This window comes from Pomacea canaliculata, linkage group LG2 (genome assembly GCF_003073045.1).
Source record: "Pomacea canaliculata isolate SZHN2017 linkage group LG2, ASM307304v1, whole genome shotgun sequence".
NCBI lineage: Eukaryota > Metazoa > Mollusca > Gastropoda > Architaenioglossa > Ampullariidae > Pomacea > Pomacea canaliculata.
In genome coordinates this window covers 43,901,986-43,923,019 of record NC_037591.1, presented here as the reverse complement: position 1 = coordinate 43,923,019, position 21,034 = coordinate 43,901,986, and the positions used below count along the sequence as shown (strand labels likewise).

At 45.9% G+C, this 21,034-nt stretch overlaps 1 protein-coding gene and 1 long non-coding RNA gene across 4 annotated transcripts; one reads left to right on the top strand and one right to left on the bottom strand.

Annotated features, from left to right (window-relative positions):
• The first annotated feature begins 1,287 nt into the window (after window positions 1–1,287).
• Window positions 1,288–20,437, top strand: LOC112557866 (macrophage mannose receptor 1-like). Its single transcript, XM_025227950.1, has 14 exons — window positions 1,288–1,578; window positions 10,827–10,987; window positions 11,755–11,885; window positions 12,783–12,901; window positions 13,198–13,294; window positions 14,056–14,182; window positions 15,509–15,600; window positions 15,701–15,810; window positions 16,252–16,378; window positions 17,462–17,544; window positions 18,271–18,399; window positions 18,993–19,100; window positions 19,470–19,628; window positions 20,128–20,437. The coding sequence occupies exons 1-14, from the start codon at window positions 1,440–1,442 to the stop codon at window positions 20,220–20,222; spliced, it is 1,677 nt and encodes a 558-aa protein (XP_025083735.1). The 5' UTR covers window positions 1,288–1,439; the 3' UTR covers window positions 20,223–20,437.
• On the bottom strand, window positions 4,632–8,129 carry LOC112557867. 3 transcript variants are annotated; one of them, XR_003098006.1, is made up of 6 exons: window positions 7,832–8,129; window positions 7,585–7,704; window positions 6,966–7,073; window positions 6,392–6,573; window positions 5,524–5,646; window positions 4,632–5,190 (listed from the first exon to the last, which is right to left on the bottom strand). It is a non-coding gene; the product is annotated as an uncharacterized LOC112557867 (long non-coding RNA). The 3 variants fall into 3 exon arrangements; XR_003098005.1 differs by having other exon boundaries at window positions 7,611–7,704; window positions 7,832–8,123; XR_003098007.1 differs by lacking the exon at window positions 7,585–7,704 and having other exon boundaries at window positions 7,832–8,115.
• Window positions 20,438–21,034: the final 597 nt, after the last annotated feature.

Here is a 21,034-nt window from a genome sequence, read left to right as displayed (position 1 = left end):
TTCCCATTATGTCTCTTTCTACTCTTTATTTCTTTCTTTCCCTCTCTCTTTTTCTTCGTATCTTTTCTCTCTCTTTCCGTTCTTCTTTTTTCTTTTCTTTCTGTCTCTTTTAAACCTTTTTTACTCTTTCTTTCATTCTTTTCTGTTTTGATCACGCTCTCTTTTTCTTTCTTTTTTCTCTGTTTCTATCTCTGTCCCTTTATTTCTTGCCTCTGTGTGTGCGCTCGCGCGTATATCCGTGTTATCAGTTGTAAACAATGGACTTCAGAATGAAGCAGGTAAGAAAGCTTGTCAAAACAGTTTCTATTTTCTGATAAACCATTGACCTTTAACCCAAGTGATAAGCGTGGGTCCTCGCAACATGAGATTACCAGCCTCCTTCTTGTTGCTTTCCTCGACATCGCTCACACTTCAAGTGTTTGTCACCCTTTGCGCCCAGCGCACCCTCCCGAAAGTGCAGCTCCTTGTACCCGGGGTGTGTACGACGAGCAGTCACGATGACATGAAGGATACCATGGATGGCGTGGCTCATCGTGATCAGTGCACACCGCTATCTACCCGCAATGCTCTCAAAGTCTTGTCACAAACCTGTCTGAACTCGGCTCGCGGCGAGGTGACTTGTGAAGCTCGTCAACCTTTGGACGACGGCCACAACGAGGAGGGCAACCCCTAGAGGACGGACAGGAGCTGGTCCCTCACCTGCTCTCACACCTGCTCTTTCTTCTGACCACCGGCCACACGTGGCTACAGCATCAACAGCTACACAGCAGTTGCTACATCAACAGCTACACAGCAGCTGCTACATCGACAGCTACACAGCAGTTGCTACATCGACAGCTACACAGCAGCTGCTACATCAACAGCTACACAGCAGCTGCTACATCGACAGCTACACAGCAGTTGCTACATCGACAGCTACACAGCAGTTGCTACATCGACAGCTAGACCCTCAACACAGGTGATGACAAAGGTGGAACTGCAGTCGCTTGGCTGACCCCACTAGCAGACCAGCCTCTCTCCTGAAAGTCCAGGCAATCAACTCGCTACCGTTACTAACCTCAGCAACGGACCGACGAGAACGGTAACAGCATCTCTGATAACATCGATAACATTATCCTCTGTCAGACTGACACACGGGGACTAGTGACCCTCCCTGTGTGTGCGGTGTGCACTTTAAATTGACCCTCCCTGTGTGTGGTGTGTACACGGGGGACTAGCAGCACTCAGACTCCTACACACGGGAAGCGGGAGGAGGCAGGCCGGAGGCGGGAGGCGGCAGCACTTAGAGAGAAAAGACAAAGTTGCGGCCCTCGCCACAAGACACTTGGAGCACCTCAAGTCTGGTGTCGCCAGGCGCTGACCCAGTCACAGCCACACCGGAAGTAGGGGTCGCACGTGGCCCAGCAGTCGCCACACTGCACCGCACCGTGCACAGACTGATGTTGAGACAGCGCCGCCTAGTGGCTGGCAGCAAACAGTTGACAACACGAGACAGAGCTGCAGCTTGCAGGATGATTGGATACCCAGGATACCCGCTGACAGCCACCCTGCTGGTGCTGGCGTTGTGCTTAGAGAGGGGTGAGTACCTTTATACGGGTAGATGTACAGTATATAATGTGTAGCACTCAGGGTGGCCGGTGGGTTGGTACGGGTAGCATCCTATTTGTATTTCCTTTGTACAACTCAGCGTGTGTTGGGTTAGGGTTAAATATATTTACTGCTGTGTATTGAGGGCGCAATACTTACCTCCCCTTGTTACACAAAGATATGCTTATTGCAGAGCGCGCACACACAGACACACAAACACACACAGACACACAAAGACACATACAGACACGCACACACAGACACAGACATACACAGACACACAAACACACACAGACACACACATACACACAGACACACATACAGACACACACAGAGACAGACACACACAGACACAGACACACACACATATACACACAGATACACACACGCACACGCACACACACAGACACAGACACACACAGACACACACACGCACACAGACACACATACAGACACACATACAGACACACTCACACACATACAGACACACACATACACACACACAGACACACATACAGACACACAGACACACATATACACACACACAGACACACACATACAGACATACACAGACACACAGACACACATACAGACACACACATACACAGACACACACAAACAGACACACACATACACAGCTGTATTGTAATGATACAGCTGTACTCTTCGTGTGAATGAATGTGCTAGTACACAGCTGTGTAATCCTACAAAATAATCCTAGATGTCAGTGTCCATGTTGAGGACGGCGATGACAGCTGCTATCAGCGACCTCGTGCGTGCATGACACTGACACAAGTGGCACTTAGTAGAGGATGAGTAGGGGCTACAGTAATGTCAGCTGCCATCTTGCTGACAGCCTGCAGACACAGGTCAGAGGGTGGCAGCTGTGTAATGCCCATTACTGTGCTGGCCTCGCTGATGTCTGGCCATCCTTGCAAATAGTGTATACTGTATATGATAGCATGGTGTACATGATGTCACATGGTGTTACACACGGTGTACATGATGTCACATGGTGTTACACATGGTGTACATGAAGTCACATGGTGTACATGATAGCATGGTGTAGATGATGTCACATGGTGTTACACATGGTGTACATGATGTCACATGGTTTTATACATGGTGTACATGATGTCACATGGTGTTATACATGGTGTACATGATGTCACATGGTGTTATACATAGTGTCCATTATGTCACATGGTGTTATACATGGTGTTACACATGGTGTGCATGATGTCACATGGTGTTATACATGGTGTACATGATGACACACGGTGACAACAGCCCATGACTGTGTCAAGAGACAAACTAGCGCCACTGCACCACTTCACCCCCTGTCCCTTGACTTCCACTGACAGGTGTGGAGGGAGGGTTGGGAGGAACAGTCCTGTCTCTACCTCCTCTACCAAAGGCCATCTCCTCTGTTTTTTCATCACAGCTGCAGAAAGCGGCGGACAGAGCTTGTATACACTGACATACATTGTCTATATATAGAATTATATGTACATATGACACATGGCAGAACCCTGTCTACAGGACAAGCACCTGAGGTCCTGTCTACAGACACATGTCACAAACCTGTAGAAATATTGACTACAGATGACCTGTCGACATGTCCTACATTGCAAGTCTGTTTACAAGAGTTCATGTCCTCTTGTCTGTCGAATGATGCGGTCATCTTCATCGGACAGGTAAACGCTCAGGTGTTTGACACTCACTGTTACGTCACTCCTGTGGTGTGACCACCGTCGTTTGACACATTCCACCCACAATCATGATTACTCTCAGCCCTGCAATCACTGTTCAGCAGTTTTCTGTCTTCCTGATGATGACCTTTGTCCTCACTGTTGTTTATTCTGGAGGCAAGATCACCACAGCTCGGTGGTGTCGGCTTTATCGCCGTTATCATCTAACGTCGGCCGCTTATCTGCTTGTCTTGTAAAAACTGTTACTACAGCTCTCTCCTCATTCATCTACAGATTATTTTATTTGTTGACCCACTCGTCCAGGCTTGTTCTGGCCTGGTAAAAAACAAAATGAACTTTGACATCGACACGGACTCGCCCTGCGATCCACGAGTTGTGTCAGCACTTGACGAGTCTGTCAGGGTCGCAGGTCGCAGGTCGCAGGTCGCAGGTCGCAGGTCACAGGTCAGTCACGGCGCAAGGCGCACGCTATCAAATGTCGCAACAGATTTTGATGAAGATTTTGATGCAGATTAAGAGGAACAAGAACTAACACGACTGAGAGAGGTTTTCAGTGGGAGGGGTTACGTGGGTTACCGTGACGTGTGCCATCCCAGCAATCCCTTCAACTGGATAAAGTGTTTGACTTGTCTGGGCGCCAGCTTCTTGTGAGGTGTGGGCAGTGAGGTGTGACCTCATTCATTGCTTCTTGTGACGGCGGTGCCCATCTCTTCTCCCAGCCTGCCTGACCTCCCCAGCTCTCCAGGAGTTCAAACACCCATGGAACACCTAGGTCACAGAGTATCGGTTGTCACGTGTGTACACTAGGGGGTAGAACTCTACCCATAGGCAGTCAAATGTTTGCAGAAGAACAGGGTGGTCAGGTGTTCACACTACTTTTAACACACAAGCCTCCAGGATTGTTCACGCGTAGTTTGTTCACAAAAAGCATCAGATCTTGAGTACAGCACAAATATAACTGCCTCAACTGATGTGATCACGTGATTACCATGTCAAAGCACAAATATAACTGCCTCAACTGATGTGATCACGTGATTACCATGTCACAGCTAAACAATAACCTTCTCTACTGAAGGCGCTTGTGACAGAGCTTCAAACAAAAGAGACTTCCCAGCCTGCAAAATATCATCGGCCCCAACTCGGCCCTACTTGGGCTTAAGATGTGCCCTACTTGGTGCAACCACTGATCGGGCCACAGTGGGTTTTGCAAATGGTGGCCAAGTAGGCCCGACTTGGGTATCCCATCAAAATACCACCCTTTTACCACCTTAATACCACCAACAGGTGGTCTGCCCAACACTTAACCACCCTTTCACCACCAAATTCCCACCCTTTCACCACCTTAATACCACCAACAGGTGGTCTGCCCACCACTAAACCACCCTTTCACCACCAAATTCCCACCCTTTCACCACCTTAATACCACCAACAGGTGGTCTGCCCACCACTAAACCACCCTTTCACCACCAAATTCCCACCCTTTCACCACCTCAATACCACCAACAGGTGGTCTACACACCTCTAAACCACTTTCTCACCACCAAAATCCCACCTTTTCACCACCTTAATACCACCAACAGGTGGTCTGCATGCCACTTTCTAACTACCAAAACCATCAGTCTTTCACACAGCATATCAATCTCTACCACATTTAGAACACCAATACCAAGAAGCAAATGACAATTCAAAATGATTTATTTTTCTATATCGGTATGATTCTCTCAGGCTTATTTTTATTTCTTTTACTTTTGTAACTTGGGAATTGCTGAGGCAAACAGATGTCACATGCAAAAGTAGTGTGTCCAAGAACCCTGTGCAGCTAATCCTCACTGTATTGGTTCACTAACCGATGCACCACCAGACAGCCTGCTAGGAGACCGGGAGCCAGAATCTGAAAAACAAATTGCCGACAGAAATAAACTGTTCTATGAAAAACCACTCGGAGAGTGAATAGAAGACATGTTGAACTTTCACATCTCATAATCTCAAAATGGCTAAAACTTAAAAATTTACGTCAATTAAAGGTAAGGTGTCTGGCCTTCATACCACAAGGAGGGACAAGAAATTGGTTTTTATTCTAATTTCTCGTAGAGCCAGTAACTAAAGCTATGCAGAGAAAGAACACTATCTGAACCTGCGATATTTCCAACCAACGCACCACTTTAGTTACTCAAATGAATAGTCCACAAAGTTAAAAATAAAAGTGTCAGTTATGACCACTCACCAGTAGTTGAGTTAAATTGCTGATGTCGCTCACCACCCCTGTCCTTGGCACTAATGAACCATTTATGTGCCACACTATTTATTTCCATTTCTGTTGCTTGTGGAAAAATTCTCCTGACTGCATCTGTAATTTTAGAGGAAAAAAACACTTTATAAAAAGAAAACAATCATCAAAGTTCTATCCTTTGATATAAATGAGAAATAAAAAGCCCCAACAGAAGCTATAACATCTCTCTACCTTGCTGGGAAAAAACACCACGGTATGCCTCCAAAATTCAGCAAACTACTATGACTGTGAAGTAGTTTAGAAAAAAATTCTCTTTCCTCTTTTACATTTATTAATGAATCAAACATCAAACTGAGGTATCTACTGTAAGCCATTGTTCCTGGAAAGACTAAAACGTGCTGCATCAGCTGAACAAACAACTTAACATTTCTATTTCTTATTATATTTCATTCTCCATATGACTTTACAATGATACTGATAAAGTGCAAAACAATGCCGATATTAAATTTTCACATATTGGAAATATTTTCCACAAATACAGTAGAGCTAACTCACTCACCATCACTCTTCTTAATCTGAATACATTGAATCCTCTTTTCCTTTTGGCACCAGTGAAATTGTACATGATGCATACCAAAGTGGCAAACACTATTCCCCACCCACCCACCAGATACAGGAGATACTTAATCTGGAAAGTAAAAATGCTATAATACTGATGTATGCAACCAAAAGCTCATGTTAATGCACACTGTTGTGACAGAATTAAGACACACTTAAAGATAGCCATGCAATAATCTTGGAAAAAACAGTAATATCTCTATAAAAAAATAAACTTAATGAAAACAACTGCTATAAAACATACCGTTTTCTTTTTCACACCACAGTCTTCCAGCCATCTTCCTTTATCTTCAGAGGAAATGAAAAGTTCTCCACTCAAGTTTTGGTCATCATTGATGCGCAGCAGCTGGTTGACCTTTTCTTTCAAACGTTTTTGCCCCACCTTGATTTCTTCTAGGCATTTCAATAATCCTTTCTTTGTTCTTTCTACACTCAAGCAAAACATTTTCATTTATTTATAACCTGTGCCTTTGATTTTGCACATTAAAACAAAATCTTCACAAATGCTACTTTTTTACTTGTCACAATTAAGCTTTTCCAGATCAATTTATAATGATGATCCTCTTAAATGACACTCTAATGAATTTGAATAAGTGAAATTTGCATCCAAATAAATATCTTACTGTCTGAATCATTTTGCCAGATTGGTACAGCAGTTTCTCCAAGTAAAACAGTTTAAATTTTATGTTGCCATACATGATAAGTGTATTATAACTTTCTTCAAAAGGTCAAAGGTTTCAATCACTGTTAAAATGCAAAATAAAGTTTTGAACCAGAAATATGTAAGAGGATAAAAAAAAACATAAAACTACACAAACCTTGGCTTGCCCAAGATGCAGCATTTGATACTGCCCCTTACACAGCAAACTGTGGAGCACTGCTTGAAAATGAGTTTCAGTAGCTGCAGTACCTCAGAATAGGCTTGCCTTGGAGAAAAGGTTGTAAAAAAAACCACAAAATGACAATGTAGCTTACGCAATATGAAGGCAGTACTATTTTAAACCTATTTTAACTGCATGCAGACAGTATTGTCAGCTAATTTATATATTCTTCTAAATAGTATTTAAAAGAGAGAAGGCTTTTTTAAAAACTAGATCTTGAGTATAAACTGTTGCAAAAATTCAGTTTTATTCCATTTTGGGTCTGCAAATAGCACACGATAAAGCTACCATCACTTTCTCCACAACTCCTGGCAAATAATGAGGCCTTTTTTTGCAACGTCTTCATCTCCTTCACAAAATCAATTAAGCATTCGATCTTTAACATCGTTTGGTTTCTCTCGGCCACAGTAAAGACCAATAACAAAGGGTCAATAACAAATAAACGGAAACTCGGCCATGTATAGGCCAAAACTGAGTTCCTGGTGATTTAAAAAGTTGTATGCCATCAACATTAATCTGTAGCTGCAAATAGCAGCTGCTCAAGTTTAAATCCAACCTTGCAACAACATTTGTACAGCGTACTTAAAATCCCAAACTGGAAAGCTGGCTTCGCAAAGATGGCGGCGACAGCACGTGTACGCTTATCTGCCCAGTGGTAGTAGACAATTCAGGGCTCCTTACAAGATAAAATTCACAGAAAAGCACTTTGATAATAATTGAATTAAAAAAGTAAATATAAAATAGTTGTCTTAAATAAAAGAATTTTTAACTACAGTAATTTTATTGTGCGAAAACGAACTTACCTCGAGAGAGATCAAAGGATGAAAAGCTTGAGTCACGTGTGTAGCGCGCTTGTCTCTTCAGGCGTGAGAAAAGTAGCCCACCATAACATATGACGGGCATCGCTGGGGCCGAGCACGTTAGCCCACTTACACCTGACCGGTGGGCAGCCCACGACTTGCCTGGCACGGCGCCAAGCGGGTTGGCCCACTTTTGGGGACACAACTGCGTTTAGCGCAAACTGGGGCAAAACTGGTGGGCGCATAGTGTAGCAAGTGATGGGACAGCCCACAGCCCACCTGTAGGTGGGCAACCTGTAGTAGGGCCTACTACTACACCACTAGTTTTGCAGGCTGGGTTAGTCGTTGAGAAATTAATTTCTGACGCAGTGACGTGTGCAGGAAGACATGGGTGACGCAGTGACGTGTGCACGAAGACATGAGCGACGCAGTAGCCACAAAAGGAGGCGGTTGGCGTAACACAGCCCAGAGCACTGACCGGAAGCGGAAGCAGGCCCTCTTTACACACCGCGGCGCTCTTTCCGTCAAGTGCAGCTGTCACTCTCCAATTCTTTCTTTTTTTTTCCACTTTATTTCTCACTATCTCTCACTCGCTCGCAATCCTCTCTACACACACTTGAAGAATGGGAGATAACCCTACTATTGTGTAATCGTCATTGATTTTGTTATCCAAGGGGGAATAACCCTGACTGCTGGTGTTCACTGCAGACCGGACTTCCCTCTTGTCCCCCTTTCTCCCACTTCACCCCCCGACACACACAGGACTTGTGTGGACGCGGTCCTTGTTGGCCACCAGGCATGAACTCTTCACCCGCCACTTGTCACGCTGCCTGCTGCTGACCACGTGACCAGGGGAGGTAAGCCATGCTGCAGACAGAGCGGCTACCATGCCAGGTGTGGTACTAAAAGTCTAGGCCGCAGGTAGAATGAGTGGAGCAGACGTCCACAGACGACGTTCGTTCAGCCAAGACACGGACGTGTATGTATGGACTGCTGTCTGTACGCCGAGACTCACTCTTGGCCTCTTGCGAAGTGATCCGCTGTTAGTCTCGGCGAGCCGTAACAAAGAATGTGAATAAACCGGAAGCTATGTCGTCTAATGCCTCGTTTTAGTAGTTAACTGGAAAAAATCGTCTGCCGGCAGTTAAGGGATATTAGTTCGTGGTCAAGAGAAGCAGGTCAGGGTGGACAGTGTGGACCGGATGTGAGTCAGAGGTCAGACATACCCGGCTGTCGGCAGCAGACGCACCTCAGATTTTTTGCAAGTTGTTTTATTTCGGTAAATTTCATGAGCACACTAGTCACATGACCCCCCTTATATATATACACACACACACGCGCAGCCTCACTCGTCAAGCGTTAATTAACCCTTTGACCCTCGCTTGTTGACACGCGCTCGTCGACAGTCATTGAGAGGTCGTCGCCTCCTTTCCTACAGTAATAGTTGTTGTCGTAGTCTTGATACAGTGCAATGACTTGTGGTAATACAGCAGTACGTTAGCGTGACTGTCAGCGTGACTGTTGTCAGTGTGCGGCAAGCACAGTGTCAAGGTGTCCCTACCTCGGGACCTTCTGCAGGGTGAGACATTTGCACATCTGTCATTCATTGCCATTACTGTCATCACTACAACTACTGTGTATTACGGACACATTCAGTGTGGAAGGTTGTCAAGGTGATTGACCTGTAGCCACCTCACAGCCAGGCTCGGGCAGACATGTCACCAACATACCCGCGGCATGGCGACTGGTCAGGTGCGGTTAGTCAAGCAAAGCTCAGCAAGTCACAACAGCTCGCAAGAGAATTGTTTGTTGAAATAAAGGTAAAGACGTCTTTGATATATTACAATATTACAACATCAATCCCTCGTCCTGTTTGAAAAGTTGAAATTGGGATGGACAGTGGCAAATACTGACAGAGCAGTACTAGAGCGCCACCTGTTGCCTGTACACTGTACACTGTACACTGTAGATACTTGCGTCACAGTACAGACCGTGCGTCGTGCGACCTTTGGCCTCTCGCTTGTGTGTTACTCTCTGTGTCTTATGATTATTATCATACAATAATAAACAACGCTGGTATATTGGCCTTATCCTGCCCTATACACAAGCTCAAGGCGCGTCACAGATGGCAGAAGACGACGTGACGTCATAAGGTGACAAAATGTCGGAGTTCAGGTGACGCTACTCCAGGCCAAAGTTAATATTCGGCTGAGAATGTTGTCAGGCGACTACAGGACAGTCGCTCTCGCACCACGTGGTGTACATTTAGTCACATGCTGTTACATAGTCACATGATGTTACATAGTCACATGATGGCAGGGTCTCCAAGTCAGGGTGTGGTGCGGCATTAAGATGGTTGTGACTCTGTCACTACTACTACTAAACAAAAAAACTAAAAGGAAAGTGAAGGTACAGGATGATGTCCATCACTAGCATAAGACATGTCAGCCTACGACACGTCATTAAGACGATGACATTGTCCAGGATACTGTGTCAAGGTATTGTCCAGGATATATAGTAAGGATACTGTCCAGGATACTGTGTCAAGGTATTGTCCAGGATATATAGTAAGGATACTGTCCAGGATACTGTGTCAAGGTATTGTCCAGGATACTGTCAGGATACTGTGCACCACTAACATGATCCCTGACAGTTTTCACGGACCCGACAAGACCAGAAGAAGGAGGAGGACATTCTAGTGTCGGACAGGACACGTGGGCTGCAGACTGTGGTTCGTGCTGTGTGGACGCTGACCACTGAGTAGCACAGACCACGTGACATTGCGGACCGGATGTTGCTTTCTTCTGATGGACACGTAGTAACTGTCAAGTGCTGCATCTGACCCCTGATGTCAGAGGTCGTAACTGTCAAGTGCTACATCTGACCCCTGATGTCAGAGGTCGTAACTGTCCAGTGCTACATCTGACCCCTGATGTCAGAGGTCCTTACTGTCCAGTGCTACTTGTCTCGTTGCTCATCTCACACCTGTGTGTTTCAGGAGCCGGCCAGGTGTGTCCGTACGGCTGGTATGGGAGGCCGGGCAGCGACTCCTGCTACCTCATCAACACCGACTCCACCAAGTACAAGTGGCCGGACGCCGTGGACAAGTGCCAGGCGTATAACGGACAGCTGGTTGTCATCTCAGATACTCAGGAGAGGGTGAGAGTTCACTGTAGCATTGAGTCAAAAACCCAGGTGACAGTTGCTAGCACCTAGATGACCTCAGACCTAGACCTCATCTAGATGACCTCAGGTAGATAGACACAATTAAATTGAGGAGATTAGTTTCTGTCTCATCAGAACTCTAAGACTTTGTTACCAGTCACCCAGTAGTCACCCAGCAGTCACCCAGCAGCTACCGAATAGTCACCCAGCAGTCACCCAGCCAATATCAGTCCACCAGCATCAGGTCCACCTCAGCCCCCACCAACAGGCCCCACAACACGAGCTGAGCACGTGACCTGTGAGACATGTAGCTTAGCTACCTGTGTGTTTGTGATTGTACACTGACATCAACATGTAGCTAGCTACCCGTATGTTTGTGATTGTACACTGATGTCAACATGTAGCTACCCGTATGTCTGTACTTATACAATGACATCAAGATGTAGCTAGCTACCCGTATGTTTGTACTTATACAATGACATCAACATGTAGCTAGCTACCCGTATGTCTGTACTTATACAATGACATCAACGTGTATGACATCAACATGTAGCTAGCTACCCGTATGTTTGTGATTGTACACGGATGTCCTGTTAATGTTCGTTAGTCTGACGACTTGTACTTGTACTCTGTCAACATCTACTTAGTACACTGCCAGTAGTTGAGTGTAGTGAGTTTGTTGACTGTCGTGAGTGACGTGTAGTCATAGCTATGTGAGTACAACAAGTTGTGACGAACACAAGCCACGGCGCCATGTGCAGGACTGGTTGTTTCAAACTCTGGCGGACGTGACAGCAGCTGTACCCAGTGTCGACAGCTGGTGGATTGGCATCAAGTTCCAGGACAGCAAGTACTCCTGGGTCGACGACACCCCGCTCAACAACTCGCTTGTGTGAGTTACACACACACAGACAGACATACATACAGACACAATAGACAGATAGACACATAGACACACAGACAGACATACATACACACAGACAGACAGACACACACACACAGACAGACATACATACAGACAGATACACAATAGAAACATAGACACATAGACACACAGACGGACACACAGACATACATACAGACAGATACATAATAGACACATAGACACACAGACAGACACACAGACAGACACACAGACAGATACACAATAGACACACAGACACACAGACCTGCCAGCATGACACAGACTAGAAGCCACAACTCAACACTATCAGTGTGACAGTAACTATCATGGCTGCTCCATCATTACAGCTGTAGTATTGTAGTGAGCATCTATTCACTTCTAAATGTTTTCAAAGAAATGTGAATGTGAAGGCAATGTGTTGCTGTAGGTTGTGTTGACAGTCAGGACTCACAGCTGTGTGTCTGTGTCTGTGTGTCTGTGTGTGTGTGGTGTGTGTGTCTGTGTGTCTTTATGCACTGGGACTTTTATGTCTGCATTATGTGTGTATTTGTGTGTGTGTTTGTGTGTATATTTGTATTTACTGTGTGTGTACACTGTAGGTATTGTGTGGGTATATATATATATCATGTTTATATGTGTATTGTGTGTATATTGCATGTATTGTATGTATTGTGTATGTGTATATATATATCATATTTATATGTGTATTGTGTGTACATTGCATGTATTGTATGTATTGTGTATGTGTGTATTGTGCATGCACTATATGTCTTGTGTGTGTACTGTGTGTATATATTATGTATGTACCTGTATCTGTATGTGTGTGTGTACTATGTGTATATATTATGTATGTACCTGTATCTGTATCTGTGTGTGTGTGACCAGGCCGTGGGACAAGGGTCTACCCGGCGACTCCCAGGGTCCGTGTGTGGCCATCGTCAGGCAGAAAGTCAGCAACTACACCTGTCTGAACTGGTGCAACCTGCTGTGTGAGCGGTTTAAAAGTAAGACATCGTCACACACTAGTCAGTGGCTTAGTTTAGACATCTCCATGACAACACACGTAGGTAACGTCTCTTACACTGTGTGTGTGTTAGTGTGTGTGTGTTAGTGTGTGTGTTAGTGTGTGTGTATATATGAGAGAGTGTGTGTGTGTTAGTGTGTGTGTGTGTATGAGAATGAGTGCATGTTAGTGTGTGTGTATGAGAGAGTGTGTGTGTATATCAGTGAGAGTGTGTAGGAGGGGGAGCTGGTAGCCATAGTAATCAGGGTGAGAGTGTTGCACGTGCGTGTGTTGCAGGTGTACCCCTGCAGTGTGACGTGGACAACAAGTGGAATTTCATCAATGGCTCGTGCTTTAAGATCTACCCGGACAAGCGCACTTGGCAAGACGCAAAGTAGGTCATGAGTCAGAGGTCAGGCTGTAGCCCAGTGTCGCCTGTGTTTGTAGGTCAGCACTTCTGTCACTGCCAGACTGACACTCGCTTGTCTGTCAGCACACCGTGACCTTTCACTTCTTTTTCACACCTGGTCGTCTGCCTGGTTCTTAGTGGGTGATGAGGGGTGAGTGGGGCAAGCGTGTGAAATGTGATGGCGGCGACACGTGACACACAGGAGCAAGTACCGTAACCACCTTTACAGAGCAGGAGGAGATAACTAATCAGACTAATTGCGTTTTAACGTGAGAGAGAAGGTAATTAGTCGTGTAAACAGTCAGTGCAAGTAGGCAGAGGAGACAACTCTCGTTTGGCAAAGATTTAAGTAGAAGGGGAGACTACTTCCTATAGACATAGTGTAGACAGACTGCTTCCCGCTTGCTGCCCCTCCCTAGACTCCCAGACTACATGTAGGGGACAGTTGCTACACGGGTTTGGCTCTGTCCACGTGTACATGTTGTGTGTGTGTGTGTACATGTGTGTGTACATGTTGTGTGTGTGTGTGTACATGTGTGTGTACATGTTGTGTGTGTGTGTACATGTGTGTGTTGTACATGTTATGTATGTATGTTTTGTACAAAACTTGCTGCTGTCAATATTGTGTATGTATTGTGTAGCCTCATACTGTCACGTGTCAGTGTCGTTCCGCCTTATGGTGAGTGCGTGTGTGTGTAGCTTCATGGTGACAGTGATAGTGACAGTGACAGTGAGTGTGTTTACAGGCAGATGTGCGACCTGCAGGACAGTCAACTGGCCAAAGTCTCCTCATTCACTGCGCATGCCGACTTGTGGGACGCGTCAAGACGTCTGGGCGTCAACCTGTGGGCGGGGCTACAGGCTGCCAATAACGTGAGTGACAGCAGTAGTGGGAGGTCCTTGACTTTCTGATGTCAGTGACGGCAAGCTAGAGAAACGTCATTACTGTGTGTGATACATGTGACGCATTATGTGTATTATGTGTATTGTGTATATTGTGTATATGCCACTACTGTGATGTATTATGTGCATTGTATATACTATATGTCATTACTGTGTGTGATACATGTGACGTATTATGTGTATTATGTATATTGTGTATATGCCACTACTGTGTGTGCTACATGTGACGTATTATGTGTATTGTATTATTACATGTTGTTACTGTGTGTGATACATGTGACGTATTATGTGTATTGTATTATTACATGTTGTTACTGTGTGTGATACATGTGACGTATTATGTGTATTATGTATATTGTGTATATGTACATGTATGACTACATGTGACGCACTATGTGCACTGTATATACATGTCATTATTCATGACCATATGTACTCCATGTCCTGTACTGTATGTAGTTATGTACTCCATGTCCTGTACTGTACGTACTTATGTACTCCATGTCCTGTACTGTATGTACTTACATATGCACTCCATGTCCTGTACTGTATGTACTTACATATGTACTCCATGTCCTGTACTGTATGTACTTACATATGTACTCCATGTCCTGTACTGTATGTACTTATGTACTCCATGTCCTGTACTTATGTACTTACATATGCACTCCATGTCCTGTACTATATGTACTTACATATGCACTCCATGTCCTGTACTGTATGTACTTACATATGCACTCCATGTCCTGTACTGTATGTACTTACATATGCACTCCATGTCCTGTACTGTATGTACTTACATATGTACTCCATGTCCTGTACTATATGTACTTACTTATGTACTCCATGTCATGTACTGTATGTACTTACATATGCACTCCATGTCCTGTACTGTATGTACATATGTACTCCATGTCCTGTACTGTATGTACTTACTTATGTACTCCATGTCCTGTACTGTATGTACTTACATATGTACTCCATGTCCTGTACTATATGTACTTACATATGCACTCCATGTCCTGTACTGTATGTACTTATGTACTGCATGTCCTGTACTGTATGTACTTATGTACTCCATGTCCTGTACTGTATGTACTTACTTATGTACTCCATGTCCTGTACTGTATGTACTTACATATGTACTCCATGTCCTGTACTATATGTACTTACATATGCACTCCATGTCCTGTACTGTATGTACTTATGTACTGCATGTCCTGTACTGTATGTACTTATGTACTCCATGTCCTGTACTGTATGTACTTACATATGTACTCCATGTCTGTCTAGCAGTCAAGTCAGCTTGTGATGACGTGGACAGACGGTAGCCACCTAGAGGCGACTGATCAGAACTTCTGGGTGGACGGGCAGCCCAGCCTCGCTCCGTAAGTCTCCCCTGGTTGTCTGACGATAGTAATCAGGTTGTTGATGTAGAAGTTGATGACATGACGCATCATGATGTTGACATGACACATCCTGTGGCAGGAACACCACCCAGTGCATGTACATCAACGGCGGCATCCCTCGCCGTCTCAAGTCCTGGCAGCTGGGCGACTGTAACTCTCTCAACGGCTACACGTGTCAGAAACCGCCAGGTACGGGTGTACTTACTAGCTAAGGTATCAGGTACGGGTGTACTTACTAGCTAAGGTATCAGGTACGGGTGTACTTACTAGCTAAGGTATCAGGTACGGGTGTACTTACTAGCTAAGGTATCAGGTACGGGTGTACTTACTAGCTAAGGTATCAGGTACGGGTGTACTTACTAGCTAAGGTATCAGGTACGGGTGTACTTACTCGCTAAGCCACCAGGTACGGGTGTACTTAATAGCTAAAGGACCAGGTACGGGTGTACTTTTACTTAAGGGATCAGGCACGGGTGTACTTTCTAGCTCTGAGATGAAGTACGGATGTGGTCCTTTGTGGGTGTATCTCACCTGACCTCGCGTGAAATCAGTAGATGTCGACTGTTGTTTACGCTGTAGGAGCAAGTATACACAATGTTTACCTCTAAACTGCCAACACAACCTGTTCAGGTGAGTGCCAGGACGGGTGGCTGACACACCAGAGCACGTGCTTCAAACTGTTTGACGACATGCAGTCATGGAGCGTGGCTAACCTCACGTGCACTGGCATTGGAGGACAGCTGGTCAACCTGGCATCGTGAGTGCATTTCTACCCGCTTGTCACTGTACCCGGCCTGCGACTGCACTCATTCTCTCACATTGCCAGTCTCTCACCGTGCTACATGTTACTGTACCCGCTGATTGTGTTTGTAACTACATCTTCTCTGCAAACATACCGCTGGCGCCATCTGTCACTAGATTCCACATGTCACTGTCCTGATATGTTAGTCTGTCATTGCATGTGTCACTGACATAATTTGTTACTAGGCTGTTGTATTCCGTCACTGTACCCCATCTGTCAATGCAGTCTGTGTGTCACTGTCTCCACCTGACATGACATTCCATGAGTCACTGAGTCACACACTCGCTCATTTGTGAGTTCTTCTAGTTGTCACTATTTGTACCACTGTGTCAGTCTGACACTAGCCTGCTGGTCACTGCTGACTACTGTGTAAACACACACCTTGCCCAGGCGGTCTCTCACCTGGAATATGACGTCACAGTCGTGTGCTGTCAGCGGCCATGTTGCTGTGACAGAAGGCATCCCTAGCGCTGAGACAAGCAGGGACAGAAACATGTTTGACACGTGACAACAAGCTGTTTACATTATTGTTCTGGGTGACTTCCCTTTAGTCATGTGACAGGAACAATCATTGTGTTGCTTTTATTTCTCGTTATTATTGATTCTTGATGTGAGATGTAACCCAGGATGTGAATGTGCGACTCGGCGCTGTCTGTGAAGTGACGTACATGGAATGCTTGGCACTGGAGAGACTTCACTGTGTGTGGACTGTGTGGACAGACTTCACTGTGTGTAGACAGACTTCACTGTGTGTGGACAGACTTCACTGTGTGTAGACAGACTTCACTGTGTGTGGACAGACTTCACTGTATGTGGACTGTGTGGACAGACTTCACTGTATGTGAACTGAGTGTGGACTGTGTGGACAGACTTCACTGAGTGTGGACTGTGAGTTGACAGACTTCACTGTGTGTGAACTGAGTGTGGACTGTGAGTTGACAGACTTCACTGTATGTGGACTGTGTGGACAGACTTCACTGTGTGTGGACTGTTCACTCGCTTGACTGCCATTCACTCACTAACTGTTCCTGTGCACAGACCGTCTGACCAGATGTTCCTGCAGCGTTACCTCCCCGTGTTTGCCAGCGAGTACGTGGACAGCATCTGGATAGGACTGAACGGTGAGCCGAACGGACTGTCCACCACTTACAAACTGTCAAACTGTCTCATGGAATATGTACTTCACTCACAACAAAGCAGCCAGTCATCACATTGTCAGACAGCTTCTCAAGGATCTCACATCGCATCTTCTTCTTCAAGAGAATAAACTAAGAGTTTGAAAGATAATTTTGCACACATAATGTCTGAGTATTTTGGTATCTGAAATGTTGTGTAGTCAATAAAATACGGAGGTTACACTTCATGCCAAGCGTAACACGGGTGTTCGTAATTCCTGTCCAGAAATAGAATACCCCAAACATTCAGGGGAACGGGTACTACGGGTACTACGGGTGTGTTTATGAATGGTCGAGATACGATCTGTCCTCTACAACCCAAGTGGTCCAAACATCTCACCTTGGGAAACATTGACAATATTTGTCTCGCCACAGCAATAATCGTTGGGTTCCATTTATTTCTCGTTATTATTTCATGGCTCTGTCATGTCTAAATTCATAAATCAAGTCATTTACCTCTCGGTCCTGAAAATGTTTGGGAAATAAAGCTGTGAACACTACAAGCGGCATACGTTGTTAGCCACGCCTCATATATGGAGCTCTCTAGGGATGATGATGATGATGATGATGATGATGATGAGGAGGAGGAGGAGGAGGAGGAAGGATGGATATCTGAGCGTTACAAGGCTACATCCTCATGTAGTGACTATACGATGATCACTCGATTTGCAGACAACGGCAACGACTACGGTCCCATCACGTGGTCTGGCGGCAAAAACATCGGCAACGCCACGCACTGGGCCGAAAACCCGCCCCCCAACAACACCGTCGGCAACCTCGACTGCGGCTTCATAGACACCAGTGAGTGAGAGAGTGTGTGAAAGAGAGTGTGAGAGCGAGTGAGAATGTTTGAGAGAGTGTGAGAGAGTGAGAGAGTGTGAAAGAGAGTGCGTGCTACTTTCAGTCTGATGTGTTTCAGTTTCAATGTCACGCATGTCTCAGTCTAACATGTCAGACTTGGGTCTACAAAATAACCCTAACCCTAACCCTTAACCCCGCGGTTCTCAAACGGTGGGGCACGCCCCCCTTGGGGGGGCGAGACGTGCTTACAAGGGGGGCGCGAAGGTGGTCATTTGTTAAAAGTTTCTTATACCGGTATTAGTGAAATTAGCTTACATTGCTGGCTAAGGGGGGCGCGGACGTACCTTTGTTCGTCAGGGGGGTGTCACTAGAATCATTGTAACCAGTTCAGTTCAGTTCAGTTCACATAACAACTACAGCTTCACTCTGACAATGAAACGCATTCAGTTTCGGCCTCAGTCTAAAGTCTAAAAATGTTTTTCTAGTCCTGCACCGACACCTGGCGGCGTGATTTAGCCTTGTGACCTATTTGTGACCCAACAAAGACTAAACACACCTTCATGCTATGTACATGTACACCTTGCACTGTGCAGGTGACTCGGAGGGGCGATGGCAGTTAACGTCAGACTGCACGGTGATTCGATCCTGGGTGTGCACGATACCCGTCAACACACCCGTGCAGCCAATGCCCACGTCTGTGTGTAAGTATGTTGTGTACAGCATCAGGGCTTGAGTGAGCAAACATGTTTATATCCATGTTGACAACTTACTATACAGTAAACACTAAACGTGTACAGCCATGCTCACAGTCCTACGGAGCTCAGCACCTGAGAACGAGACACGGACAGCCGAGCAGCAGCTGCTGAAGCATCTAGTCACCGTGAATGAGGAGTGGAGGTGTTTGGGGGACACAGTCTGTACATTCTACAGTCTGACAATGCCTAGCAACTGTTGTAGTCCTTGTCTCCAGACTCTGAGACGGAATCCCGAGACATGATTGTACCCGGTACCCGATATAAGCCGCATGTACCCGGTATAAACAGCATGTGATGCCACCCCTTGTCTTTCAGCGCCCTACATGTGTGACCCCATGTGGATCCAGTTCGGACTCAGCTGCTACTTCTTCTCCGACGGCCCTGAGATCTGGTCTGATGCTCGCAGGATGTGCAAGAGCTTTGAGGCCGACCTGGTGGTCATCACTGGCGACAGGGACCAGGCCTTCCTCAACCGTGAGTTGAGTTTACTCGCACTCACCCAGCAGTTATCTCTCGCTCACCACTTGCATTGTCAGTGAGTTAGTTCTGACATCTAGCAGCCACTAAACCACTAACTGCCGAGCGTTCCACAAAGTAACCGGAACTCGGTTGTCAGCTATTCAAAGCGAAATAAACTGAACATCGACATTGTTTGCACGGTGAACCACACACTGTTCCACAGCCAGGGGGCAGCTTGGTCCATCCACCCGGCCTTCCAAACATGACAGACACACTGAACTATTTGTTCTCTGTACCCGACAGACCCATGTATCAGACTGTTTAGCCTCAACATTGTTGTCCACCTGTCGTCTGCTCCACTGACTGGCGACTAGGAGCTAAGGTCCCGCTGGTTGTCGTGTCTCGTGGTGCATGTCTGTGAAAATATTCACAAAGTGTCGTCTGTTCTCCAACTGCTGCCTCCTACAACGCTACCTGTATAAGTCTCTTGTTCTTTGTGTGAATCTACCAACAGGTCACGTGACAGGAGGAGACTTCTGGATTGGACTACACGACATCATCGTAGAAGGCACGTGGCTTTGGGTCAACAACAACCAGGCACGTGACTGACGGGCGCTCGTGTGTGTGTGTGTGCGTGCTATAGTCAGCTGTCAACACACGTGTGTAACTGTACATTGTGTGACGACACCAGACTTTCATGATAATAATGATGATAATAATAATGAATGCAGCTCTTTGTTCACGTAAAATAATCACCTACCCGGACACTAACGGGTGAACTTTCACAAGAGACTTTCCAGTGACACAAGTGACACAAACCAGCGACACTCACAAGTCAGACAACAATTATGTTTACAAACCAGCGACACTCACAAGTCAGACAACAATTATCGACTCTCACATGTTTACAAACCAGTGACACTCACAAGTTAGACAACAATTATGTTTACAAACCAGCGACACTCACAAGTCAGACAACAATTATCGACTCTCACATGTTTACAAACCAGCGACACTCACAAAATACACAAAGACCGTTAGACATAAACAGTAGCACTAAGACCAGATGACTGTCATCACGCCCCGTGTACCTTCAGGTGAGAGAGTGTTGTGGTTGTTAGCCAGGTATTTCCACTGGGCGACGGGGGAGCCCAACAGCGACGGTAACGAGGACTGTGTGGCGATCTGGGTCACGTGTCCCTCGCAAAACGGACTGTGGAACGACTACGACTGCTCCAAGCGCTACAATACATCTGCCAGAAGGCGGCGCACCAGTGAGTAGATGGCGACTGCATCATGTGGGACCGCAAGCTAGGAGTGGGAGGTAACATTGATGACAGGGGCAGGCGTTTTGTACTTCCGGGGCAGCTCTGAGTCACTCTTGTACTTCCGGGCCGTAGCCTCAGCCCTGAGGACGCGCC

Coding starts and splice junctions, on each gene's coding strand:
- LOC112557866 (XM_025227950.1), top strand. CDS start 1,440: ATGTTGAGACAGCGCCGCCTAGTGGCTGGCAGCAAACAGTTGACAACA. Junction 12,902..13,197: donor GCTGTGTGAGCGGTTTAAAA/GTAAGACATCGT, acceptor CGTGTGTTGCAG/GTGTACCCCTGCAGTGTGAC. Junction 17,545..18,270: donor CATCTGGATAGGACTGAACG/GTGAGCCGAACG, acceptor CTCGATTTGCAG/ACAACGGCAACGACTACGGT.